A 13,535-nucleotide genomic window follows, 5' to 3' on the forward strand; every position below is an offset into this window, starting at 1 on the left:
AACTGAAAGTGGTGAGACGCATCTTGAAGTGGAGCAAACGCATCTATTTGCGTGCAACTTACTCGTTGGAGTAGATTCTCAGCATTATAACAAGCGCAGAAGGAATGAAATTTTCTCTATAAAGAAATTTCTTTTGTATCCTCCGACATTTATATTGGTATACGCTTGGAATTTACATCATAGCGAAATTTTTGCAACTCGATTTATGATTTTCACGACACAATGAGATTTTGCTGTACATCATCTCGAGTTAATCCTCGATTTCTTCCAACCATTTCTAAAATCAACGTACTTTGCGAACCGCTATACAACAAAAATTCGCTAAACGAATAACTGTATTTCCCGTGAAAGAAATATAGAGAAGTTCGTTCTCTTTTTGTGCGAGTTTTATTTGCAAAAACATTATAGCGCATAAATCAAAAGTTATTTCTTAATATCTACATGATGTGTATTAACTTCCGTCCTGTTTTACATCATACGTTGGAGAGCAGAATGTAAGTAAAATATAAACTTGCTTGAGAAAATTATAATTTTATTATCGCGTACTTAACATTTCTTTTTTATTCATCGCTGAACATTACATCGCTTTGAGATGTGCAGGATAAGATAAATTTTTATTATTATACGTAAAGATGCACATCGTGAGGTACTGCTTGAATCAAATTTATTGTATTCCTGACGATGTAACTTAAATTCCAACTTGGAGCACAAATATTTAACATGACTAACATGAAAATCTAACAAAAAAAAAATAATATGTAACTTATTTATAATTAATAATTACACATTAATTAATTTGTGAAATTTCTACAATATATAGACAATCTTATGTTAAAGTTATTTGATTTTTTCTTTTCTTACATCATTAATCCTTGTAATCTTATTCTGATTATCCTACATTTACTGTTAAATTTTTTATTCCACGAAAAAAAGATAATTGTACACATGCGTAAGAAAAAAACAGAGTACATAGAAAAGAGAAAGGATAATGAATGTAGAACGCGTTTTATAAATATCTCTTGTGCTTTTACCCTAATGATCTTGATGGGGAACTGGTTAATGGTGGTGCTGCGATTAAGAAGAAGAACACGCATTCGCGAACGCATCTCGCATCCCATCTCTTATCGAATTAGCGCTCATACATATATACTTGGCCAATAATGGCTTATATAATGACATAAAAAAAAGTTTAGACGCGCTTTCGCAATTATGGTACGCGCAATTTCGCACGCGCTATCCTTCGTAGAGCTTAGGCGAGTCGTTATCTATGCAGGTATCTTGCGCTCGTGTGTATACGCACATCATGGCTGTCCGAGTGTGCGTGGGCGTAACAACGATTTACACACGTGTGCACGTGCGTGCGTATCTGCACGCGTCGTTGCGTACGAGAAAAGGTTCGCACGATGCATCTCGCGCGCGTGAAATTAAATGCACGCACTCATATGGACTCAGCGGGGAAATCGAAATCGTTACAAGTGTAAATGTTAATGTACGAGAGTACATTTTTCAAATTATTCTTAGAAAAAATATGTACTTCTCATTTTTTTATTCATTCACTTTTTTATATATTTGAAATTAATGGAATTAGAATTATGCGTAAAATTTAATATACACACTTTATTGTTTTTTTTTTTTATTTACAAAGAATTGAATAACGTTTTATTATCATCTCGCTTTTTGTCTGTTTAGGATCACAAATAATTTTATATTTTAAATTGCCAGATTCAAAAAACGATTAATCGAGTAATCGAAAATTAAACTCGATTAATCGATTATTTGTGTAGACAAGATGGTGTGTAAAAGAGAGATAAGAATTGCAGTTTAATAGACTCGGTCGGTAGTCGACAGAGTAAATATAAAATCTGAATACCAACGTATGATCGTTGAAGAAAGAGCTGCCTTGCCATGAGTTGATATAACCTTCCTCTGAACCATTCTCTCTTTTATCGAACGTGTTCGCGAACGATGAAAGCAACAGTTTCTTCCTTTGCGACTGTAAACGGCGGGAATTGTCGGAGTAATGGCGAAAAAAAGTTTCCTCTTTTTAAAAAAAAATTATATCACACCTAGCATCGAAACTCTGCAAAAATCGATATTTTTTATGCAATTAAGAAAAACGTATTAATATTTTTTAAGGTAACAAATAATTTAAAAAAAAAATGATTTGCTACATTTTTTCTAAATTCTTGCAGGATCGAATTATTTGCATGTGCCTATTAATTATTATTAGATATGTAAACTAATACAATACGAATTAGATTAATTAATCTTCTTATAAGGAGTAATGATTTCTCTTTTGCTATTTCTAAATTTCATGTTTCGATATTGATAGTTAATAATGGATGTGGTATATATTTTTTACCTATCGAAATGCTGTTTCAGGTCACTTCATTACTCTTGGAAGGCGAGCGCCGCAAATTGGCAGTCTTGCAAAGGGAATTGCAAGTAGCCCTCGAGGAAGGTGGAAGCGTGAAAGTGAAGGAAAAGCAACGACAGGAATTACTGCATGCTATATCGTAAGTTTTCTCTTGAAAACCTTTTAGCGTTATAAATATTGCCGACGTCTTAAAAACGAGTTTTAACTCCTTGAAATTTCTCACTTTTTCATTTGGAATGTATTCTGTTGATTTAATATTCATGTCCATTTCACACAATTTAACTATCTATTTTTTAATAGAATTACAGTAAACGATTTCTTTGTTTGTACGTGAAATGTATGTACAATATATATTTTTGAAAATCATTACGCGAGTAAACATCTCTTTCTTTACAAACAGTTTTCATATATCGCATTATGTTCGTACGCATGCTAAATAATTTTATGTACAGCGAAAGCTTTTTCGAATAATAGATTCACTAAGAGGCAAGAATGAAACGTGAACTAAACGCGAACTTTATGTTAGAACCGACTCCCGTGGGAACTCGGGAGCTTAACTTCTAAAAGATTTAACGCGGGCGGTGCCGTGACGGAGTAACAATTTTATCGCAGCACTTTTACACTCCCGTCAGAAAATGTTTCATCGCGTTACCCTCGGCATAATGTTCAAGCGAACATAACGACCGAAATTACGTCCTAACGAAGCTCAACTCATTAATACTAAGGTTTAAAACTAACTTTCCAGTTTATTATATATATACAGGTATAATGCAGAATTTACAAAGTGTTTCGTAACTTTTACATTATCCTATCGTCGCGCGGGTAAAGTTCAATCTCGCGATTTACAGGTAAATAGTTCGCATTGACTCCATAATGAATCGCGACTCGGAAGTGGAGGAAGCACGGCGCAGTTTCTTATACAGGGTGTCCCAGAATTGATTAAAAAAATGAAAAAGAGAGGGATATTTTACAGGTCAAAAAAAAAGGTAAAATTGTCTAATAAACATATATCTGGAAACTCTCTTTGAGCTACACTCTCTCAAAGTTTTCAGAAAAAAACTCGAATTTTCTGTATATTCTTTAAACTTGGGCTTCGAATTTTTAAAAAATTGGTACATATATATTTCTTTGTGCGTTTTATTTAATTTTTTTATTTAATTTTGTTGTCAAAAATTGTCTAACAAAATTTCATAGGAATTTTTAAGGGAAACGGGGCTATATTTCAATGTAAAAAAATAATAATGAATAATAATTTTATTAATTATTAATAATAATTTTTGACTCGTGGAATATACCTCTTTTTTGTTATCAATTCTGAGACACCCTGTATAGAGGCGCGGCCCGCTTCGCTTTATTTTGCAAATGCGTTCGAAATTATTCTCGCCCCTCCTCGCGTTACATAAACGAAAGAGAGGCGTCTTTAGTGAGTGACGTTTCTCTCCCGAGAAGGAGTACGGGTCAGCTGGATGCCAGACCTCTTCTTTCGCGCGAAGCTGTTTGCACAAGCTTCAATCCCTCCTCTCGCGTTTGCGGTGTCCTGACGTCGTGTTTGCCCACGGCAACCCTCTCGTAGCCGGCTGGCTCCTTGATTATGCAGCACTGATAAATTTATGAGACACAGTGGATATCCCTGGAAATTTTATCGACCTTCTTCCTTTTTTCTTCATCTTCGAATGCGCACATTTAACGAGATCGTTCCGGGGTACGAGAGTTAAGGACCTCTTTCGCAAGATTGAGAACTGAACTTTAGCTCGCATTCGACAAATTTTACGAGACGAATTTCATCACGGGATTTGCCGAACATTCGGATGTAACCAGGTGTAATAGAATTGTATGATAAAAATGTAATGAATGCAAAATTTCGGTATCGGTAAAAGTGCCTTTTTACATATTCATTACTTCGGGACTATTCTACGGTGATGTATCTTATCCCAAGGTTGGAGGCAAGAGATAGAAATTGCGTGAAGGAAAAAGACTTCGGGTCGTAGAACCTGGGTACTTTGCGGCGGAAATCGAATGCGTAACCTTTGCTTAAATCGATTCCACGGAGAATCTTTTGAGGAGGAAACCTAGAGAAAAAGCGAATCTCGATAACGCTTATGTAAATTTGCTCGGTAAAATATTATGTCTAAAAAAAAATGCATTAGCATATTATGTGAGGCATTAGAAAATTATATGGAAAAATATATTTTGCAATAAATTTTTGCCGTATTGTAATATGAGAAAATTATCCACAAGAATAGTACATTACAGTCAACATATAATTTCACTGTTTGTCATCGAATCCCTAAACAATTTCGTTTCTGTGTCATCATCCCGCGAGTATTCATATTGCAGTATAATGCAACGAATGTTGTATCAGCATGAATAAATTCAATAAATTTTATTTAGACAACAGTTTCTTTGATAGATATATGCATTTTAAATGTTTTATAATTTTGTTTATTTATATGAAATCAAAAAAAGAAAGAAAAAAGAAAAATAAAAAGTGATTAAATTATAAAAATACTTATATTATTTTTCAGAAATGTCAATAAATTTCAATATTAAATACATATTAATAAAATTGATTGGGAAAATGTTAGAAAATCGTTAATCGATATTTTGTAAATTTTGGACATTACATTAAATCTCAGAATGCCTTAAAATTATAAAATATTTAATTTTGTTATCGTCGCTACGTTTTTCTCGCGCAAAGAGTATTTTCTACACAGTATGTTATTAGCGAAGTCTTTGTAGGCGAGATTAGCATGTTATCGGCGTCGCTCGACGTGTTTGAGCGTCCTGCAACCGCTTTCAAAATCAGCTTAATCGACAAAAAAGGCCGATACCTCGTCCGTGCAATTAATTCTGTTCCGAACTTTACTGCACCGTCAAGCCTCGGAGAATTTCCAGGAATAGGCGGAGAAGCTCCGTTTGACTCTTATATACTCGTGTGCTCGCGCGAGGAATCGCCTTGTGAGAAAGAAGGTGAATGTGAAAAGACCCTAATTTATAAGATTGTTTGTTTTCCCGTAATTGCCAAAGTTGCTCGGCCGAGAAACTTTTTCAGTTTGTAAATCACCAGGCGAGAGTCCCTCAGAAAATGAACCAGTGGGCCGTGAGAAGGCCATCTTCTTCTCGTTATGGCGGCTCAGGCTCCTAGCCAAGAGATCGAAAGATGATGGTCAAACTGCTTCTACGACCTCTTACGATCTCGTAGTTTTCGCGCGAAAATGAATACTGAAGAGTGACAAATTATTTTGCGAAGCTTTCAATTTTCTCGATGCAAATGCATATTTATTCATATGTTACATATTCGATTCCATCCTGTTGCAATTTTATACATAGCGTAGTTAATTTAGAATCTCTCTCTAGAGGAAACTCTTGCATTTGCCTTTAGAAGATGTTTCTAAAAAATTATCCTTTTTTTTTCTGCAGAAAAATTCAAGGACAACACGAGCAACTCGACAAGGAGTACAGAATCCACGCGGCTGGTGTTCTCTTATGCAACTCGAGGGGCTCCGGAAAGGTAAGGACAGTAGATGGTATTATTATTTCTTTTTAACTCGTGATTCTCAGATGACTAATGATCTTCTCTATTATTGTGCAACGAATCATCGTCTTTCACGAAACTTGAGCGCTGCCGTTCGTTGACATTTGACGCCTGGAGTTTCCCTGTTGCTCCTTGAATCAGGTCGATCGTTCCTTCAAGATAACGATGTCGCACTAATCGACATTCTCGTCAAAGTACTTCCATAAATGTTCCACTTCCGTTCAATTTTCCCGGATCGGATAACACAGTATATCTCAGACTAATTAAGCTTCTGTTTAATGACAGACCGCCTTCATTAAACGAATAAATAAAACAGGTGTCTTTCAAAGAACAATATTTAAATAGAAAACCATATAAAATAATCGCATTTAATGAAATAATCAATAATTGATTTTATATAGCTCTTTATATTAAATTCTTTTTTCATTCATAAGGTCGATCTTGAACAAGATGTTTGTTCTACATTATTTCTAGCAATTAATTCGTATTATATTTTTTTACGTATAACGTGTGCAAATATTTTACATATTATTGACGACATTAGCATTATTGTTTCTCTGTTTTAAAAATTTTCTATTGATCATTTATCATTTTAAAAACAAAATATTTTTTATTAGTTTGCAAAAATGCATCATATACCTAAGTATAAATTGAAATTGATTGAACACTCTTCCAGTATCGGAAATAAAGCCAATAATAATAAAGATATATTTCATGTTTATTTTTTACAATTTTTACATTATTCCGATTAATTAGAAAAAATTAAAAAATTCCTGTTAAACTGAAGGAGAAGATCAATGATCTTTTTCTCGCAAAAGTTATTATTATGGAAAAAAGAGCATTAGAGAGCGAACTCTCTTTTTCTGAAATCCCATTGGTTCTGTCTCTTTATTGCCACGATATCTCTAACAATCACTTTGCTTCCGGGAACTCTCAGGAAGCTTTACTAAGCCCCGGTAAGCTGTTATTAGACTTTGTAGATAATAGACTGCCTTCCTCCGCTTCACTTTGCATCGGTAGCCTTTCAAACGGCACTCGCGAGCGTGTCACACTCTATTCTTATCATTAAATAATCTTAATGCAAGAAATTTATAAGGGGCCAATATATAAAGCTCTTTTCTTACTTATGCCGATAATTAAGTTTCCCAAAGCATTAACATGGTTTCATATTATGAATTCTCGTCACTATTATAATTACGTTTTTTCTTTGAAAGTGAACTTCGCGCGGGAGCCGTAATGCTAACGACATCGTAAGAATATAATGAATGATAATGTTACGGTATCTACTTATGGATTTTTTTTTTTTTTAAGCGGATACTATTACAATATTTCAAGTTTTTCAAATTATTAATTACATTAATGTATGTTAAGTACGTTAATGATAATCCCTCTAATAATTATTAATTGATTATACATTTTTCATTTTAAGCAAAAGCTTTTCTTAAGATAAACTGGAATTACATTACACTGTTATTTAGATTGCTTTTAGTATTTTATGAATAGTAAACAGAAAGTCTGTTTTTGACTACAATTTTAATGACTTTAATAGTTTCGAATAGCAAATACAATAATATACAATTTTTAATTCAATTATTAATATTTGTATCACATTTTGATATATAGAATTTATCATATTGCATAGTAATATATGCACAATATTTTCAATAGATCGAAATGCTTTTATTGAGCACTCTTCTCTAGAGTATGTTTATTTTTCTTCTTTCAAAAGAGTTTCTTTAGAATGTCCTTTTTCTTCTCCGATATTTGTTTTAAACCAAAAAGATAGACATGATATATTGAAAAAAATCGATTAATTATAATTTATATAAACAGTTATTAAACTAATATATTATTGTGGTTAACAAATATATATTAATAGGATACGATTAAATATCATTTATATAAATCGTTATTAAAAGCGAATGTGATAGTAAATGTGTCAACAAAACGTGATATGCATAAACGTCATCTGTAAAACATATAAGAGCTTGCATAAAATTCACGAGCAGTTTATTCGTCAGTAATAAACGTCGTATAACAGGGGATATTTTGTCGAGCTTAAAGGCGATGTGAATGCATCGCTTAAGGAGTGAGCGAGTTTGCCAGGAAAATCAGTAAGATAGACGACCCTGCGCTTTAGCGTTATATATAATACAACGACGCTTCGTAATATATTCAATTTCTATTCCTTCCTGCACCCGAGCTCGTCTCACCTTTTGGTAAACGAAGCCTTGGTTATCATCGCGCTATAAATCCATTTACCGTCAAACTTTTTAGCCTGTTAATATCAGATACTGATTCGCTGCAAAATGCCGTACGAATTGAATTGACACTTCTTATTTATGTACACCATTTTATGCGTGCATATTATAAGTATATATATACATATATATATATATAAATTTTATATATATATATATAAATTTTATATATATATATAAATTATTATAATATATATATATATAATATAAATTTTGTATATATATATATTTATGTGTGTGTGTATAGTTTTGTAAAAAAAGGTAAAACTTTAATTCCGATAATATAAAGAGACTCAATTATTCTGATGCTCCGAATAGCTGATACTCTCCATCTTGGAATTTTTAATAAGAAGTCAATGTGATACGTGACGTTGAATTATGCGCTATATAATGAACGATCCTATCGAGTTTCTTGTTACCGAAGGGAAGCGCTAGGTATAGTTGAAAAGAGCATTTAACTTTCAAGAACATTGACGTTCGGAGCAAGATAAACCCCTCGGGCGCTTCATCGTCGAATCTGTCGTGTAATAGATTCAATTTCTTTGGTCACCATTTCTCCTAGTTCCTTCTCGCCTCTTTTCCCTCGAGTCTGGGGGCTTGAGCTACCGTCTTCGGTAAATGAAAGTTTGGCCGGATTATCGCGCTTTCGTGAGAACGAAATATAGCCGTGTGCTGGCTACCTTTCGCAAACCCTTCGAAACGTTCGAGGGGTCGTCGATTCTATCTCAAGCTTAGCATCTTTGAACTGCGAGAGAGAAACTAAAACTCCCAGAAGCTGCGGACTCCAGAATCGGAGTACGTACGATAGGACGGTTATGGCATCGAACGATGAGGTTGTATCTGGGTCATCGCGGTTTCGAGTAGGCAACCGAGTTCTGTGTTGAAGTAGATGGTAAAGAATTGGGGATTCGCTTGGAGAATTCGCCCGAGAAGATGCGAAGAGCAATGAAAGAAGGACAAAAGAGAGAGAGAAAGAGAGAAGAAATGTGCGCGTATTGTGAAGCAAGCATCGAACAGGCAAAAGAAAGGTAACTTTGTGAAAAATAAAAGTAACAAAAAAAAAAACAGTGCAAAACGATTCGACGGAAATGGAGACGCAACCAGGCTACATTATGCGACGGCGAAACTATATACGTAAAAGCTGGACGGCATTGAGAAAGTTGAAAGAGAGATAGATGTAAGGGGATGCTGAACAGAGGCTCGACGAAATGTCGACGGTAAATCGAAATGTAAGATACGAGTTCTCGGTAGCAAAATAGATCGGTTGCGCGATCCAACTAAATAACGACGCTTTACCAGCATGAGCACGTCACATTCTTCCTCGTGTCTTCTTCTTTCCTTCGATTTCCTTCCGGCTCTTCTTTACGGCCATCTTATTCTATTCACGTTCGACGGACGAGGACGGGATGCATTAGCGGTGTCCAATTACAGGGTAGTACTTTGCCTGCAGGTCAGAAGCATTACCTCGTTTTACAGCTAAAGAGAAGTGACGATGTACTTACTGTTATCTCGAGTACAAAAATAATAAAGCAGTTTTTTTTGCCAGTCTACGTAGTACAGATTAGTGTAGCCTTTCCTTTGACACGCTGTTCCTGCCCTTAATATGTTATCTTGAAATAAAATTGAGCATACCTACGTACAATATTGCGTATCAGAATATTAATCGAATAATTACTGCTAATTGTGATAGAACATTAATTTTAATCATTGTATTATATCATTTACAACTGCGAATTTTCCGCACTTTCGACGATGTGATTAAAATCTGTATAGCATTAATTAGGATTTATTTATTTATTAAAAAGTAAATATGCACGAACAAATTACATTAACGACGTGAATATTATTATTGTAATACAATAGAAAGTTATTACATTGAAAATGAATTATGATTAAACAGTTGCACAGTAGCACGAAAAAAAGAAATGTGTGGTAATCGAACGTAAAACTGTGTAATGAAATTGTTACCAATGCAATGGAAAGATTAATAATTTTACATTGAATCGCTTTGCATCCGAATGTAACAATGCGAACTCTGATTATTCGAAATAGTTTATTAAAATAGGTGGCAAGTGGAAAATCCACTTTTCGTGCATGATTTGTCAAAGAACGGTACATACATAGATTATAATATATAGGCGGTCTTATTATGAATTAACGTGATAAGAGCATTTTTGTTTCTCTGTTTGATGGGTAAAAATTTGTATTATTATTTCTCAATAATCTTTGTTGCTATACGATTTTCAGGAATTTTGTGTTCTATTTATGAAAATAAAAGATTTATTTCAAAATGTTTATTATGCACTATATATCCGTATATTAACGATTTAATGCAAAACAAATTTTATTTATTTATTTATTTTTAATTTAATTTGATTTATTTTTCTATTTTACGTTTAAAAACGTTTTATAGTTTACGTTTAATATTATGTTACGTTTAAACAAATATGCTAATGATTTTTTATTTATTTTAATTATGAGTAAATTATATAAGTAACTTTTAAAATTATTTTTGCATTACTTTCAAGACTCTTGTTATTTTTTTATTGGCATGTAAGGATTTATTTTCGCTTTTTTTATATCTGGCTATTTCAACTAAAAATCATGAAATTCTACATCCTCAAAAAATACAGTATATACAGAGAGAAAAAAATACCAAATATTCCAATCCGGTACAATGCTGTTATCACATTTATCGGTCGTGGAACTTGTCAAATTTCTTCGCGATATCATATGAAAATCAATATTTGAATTGGCACTTTGAAGCAAGGCCTTTGTTAGATTGTCTCCGTATGAATGAACTTTGCGTTTCGGCCGCTCACGTTACGGAAATTCACATTCAACGTACTATCGATGACTGTCAGAGTCACTGTTTTATTCTGATTTCGAACCTCGAACGCATTTATCACACTTTATTTTTCGACCGTGTTGCGCGCGAAATCGAGGGAAAAGTTTCAAATAGTGCATTGCAATTTTTAAATTTACTGCAGCTCGATACTTCCGCAGGGAAAACGTCAATAAATGAAAATGGATTATACACGTAACTATACTTAGAGAAGATGTGTCGAAATCACATTTTCTTTTTCTTCCACAACTACGTTCAAGTATATACTATACATTAAAGAATGTAATATCAGTCTTAATGTACTGTAAAATAATGGATAATAAATGAATTATCGAGAATCCGGAGATTTTTATTATATAGATTAAATATTAAAGTGACACAAATAAATATAATGCAGGAAATATAATTCTCCATAAATTTTATGACAGAATGTTGATTGAAAAATGATGGACAAAGTTATTATTACTAAAAAAGAATAGCGTTGAATTAAATTTTAATTTTTATAAGCTAATTAGCAGAAAGAGTGCGAATTCATCTTTTATGCAGGTATTATTGATGTAATTTTCATAAATTAAATTTGGATGTAAATTAAATATTCTCTGAGCAAAATTCTTAAGAAACGGAAAAAGAGAGGATAAATATTAACATCAAAAAATATTCGTGCAAGAGAATGTTATATGTAACTTATATGTAAATATAGAGATCGATGGATAAATAAAATATTTTTCTAAAAAGACTATTATTTACAATATTTTATTTCTTTATACATATTGATAAATAAGCACGCGTTATAATATTTGAAAAAAACATCATCAAAAATATCAGACCTATATCTGATATTTTTCCATCTATTCGGATAAGCAAGAAATTAAAAAATGGAGGAGAAACTAAAGATAAAAGAGAATCGGAAATAAATTTTCCAACACTGTGTGCTCAACGTAACATGTATTCAGAAATTTTTAAACAAAACTTGCAATATTGACTTTTAAACATAACAAACTGGGTAGAAAGAGTTAGTTTATTCAGATGTATAGGTACAGTGGGATCCTATAGATATAGAAAATGTGGAAATCAATTTGAACAACGCTGCAATACAGGAAACGAGAAAAATCGTCCACATGCGGCTGTCGCGATAACGAGGAATGCAACAATGAGATCGGGAAAAGCATCAAATGAGTTTTGTTTCATTGTATTTGTTGAGAAATAGAAGCGTAATCATCGATTGCTGCTGTCGCAGCATTCTGAGGATCCTCGCGAAGTAGAAAAGACGCCGTTAAAAACCGCGAAAAAAATTCTAACGACGAGATTCGACTTTCCACGTGCGCGAAAATGTTCCACTCTTATACTTATCTGCATGCGATGGCCTCTCTCTTTAATTAAAAATTCGTGGTGCTTTTTCGATAGCGGCAGTTTAAATTCATAAGTTGCCTCGATATTGTTCGCGTAAATGATTGCATCGTTCCATGAAAATCTGGAGAGAACGAGATAGTCGAGACACTTCGACGATAACGATTGTCGTTCGTGTGACATTTTTTTATCCATTCGGCATTTATGAGTTTTCTCGCAACATGAAAATGAGTTATTTACACGTAATTTTAATGCAAAATGGTGATTTCGAATTAGATGCATTTTTTAGGCGCATTCTGGCATGCATAAAATATAAGTGACACATTATATGACAATTGCATATATCTTCTTTAATCGTTTTGAATTTTTTCTATGCATTTTTTGCCCACAGCAAACATATGCCATTATACAGAAAATCAACATATAAAAATATTGAAAATATAAATATAAAATAATACACACATATGTATTGTATTCAGTTAACAAATATATATATAAATAAAATATGTTACATTAAAATACTGATAAATCTTTTAACATATAATTTATCAGCTTTTCAGAGTCAATTCAAGTTAATTTTACAATTTTTTGAAAAAATTTTTTACGTTAAAAACATATTTTTAATTATAAATTGGTAATCTTAATTATAATTCTAATAATCCATATTATATATATATATATACATAAAAAAATTTTAAAATATTCATGAACAATTTTAAAATATTTTAGCGTGCAAATAAAATTAACTGTCATCTTATATAAATAATAATCAAAAAAATTGCATTTTATCACATCTCGATATATTCACTTTAGATAATTTAGATTAAATTATTGAATCAAAATTTGTGTACTGAAAATTCCCAATTATTTTCTTCGAGATTACAAGTGGCAATTAATAACGCAAAATTGTTTCGCTTGATCGCTAGGCTGTAACAAGTACAAGTGTGTTTCTCCACTTGCTCCGTGTAACCACGTTCCAGAATTTTTTCTTCTCTTGTTAATCCGTCCCATGGCTATTTTCTCCCTGTGGCGCTGTAATGGGTCGGCTCGACCGCGGATTTCGATTTAATTAAAAATCCCAGACTTTAAGCCACGCTCGCAGCGGGCATTATAAATCGCAGAGTTGCGAAACGTGATGCAACGAAAAACCGCTTTTTGTCGTTGGTCATA

The 13,535-nt window shown here is 32.9% G+C and overlaps 1 protein-coding gene across 1 annotated transcript in view; it reads left to right on the forward strand.

The window, feature by feature from the left end:
• Positions 1 to 6,013, forward strand: part of LOC146722971 (uncharacterized) — a 52,422-nt gene extending 46,409 nt beyond the window's left edge. The window contains exons 3-5 of the mRNA XM_085483375.1: positions 2,383 to 2,516; positions 5,798 to 5,888; positions 5,939 to 6,013. Coding sequence (XP_085339501.1) covers positions 2,383 to 2,516; positions 5,798 to 5,888; positions 5,939 to 6,013 — 300 coding nt within the window. The remainder of the gene's footprint in view (positions 1 to 2,382; positions 2,517 to 5,797; positions 5,889 to 5,938) is intronic.
• Positions 6,014 to 13,535: the final 7,522 nt, after the last annotated feature.

The sequence above is a fragment of the Nylanderia fulva genome, unplaced genomic scaffold (genome assembly GCF_048542155.1).
Source record: "Nylanderia fulva isolate GAGA-0341 unplaced genomic scaffold, ASM4854215v1 Scaffold25, whole genome shotgun sequence".
Classification (NCBI taxonomy): Eukaryota; Metazoa; Arthropoda; class Insecta; order Hymenoptera; family Formicidae; genus Nylanderia; species Nylanderia fulva.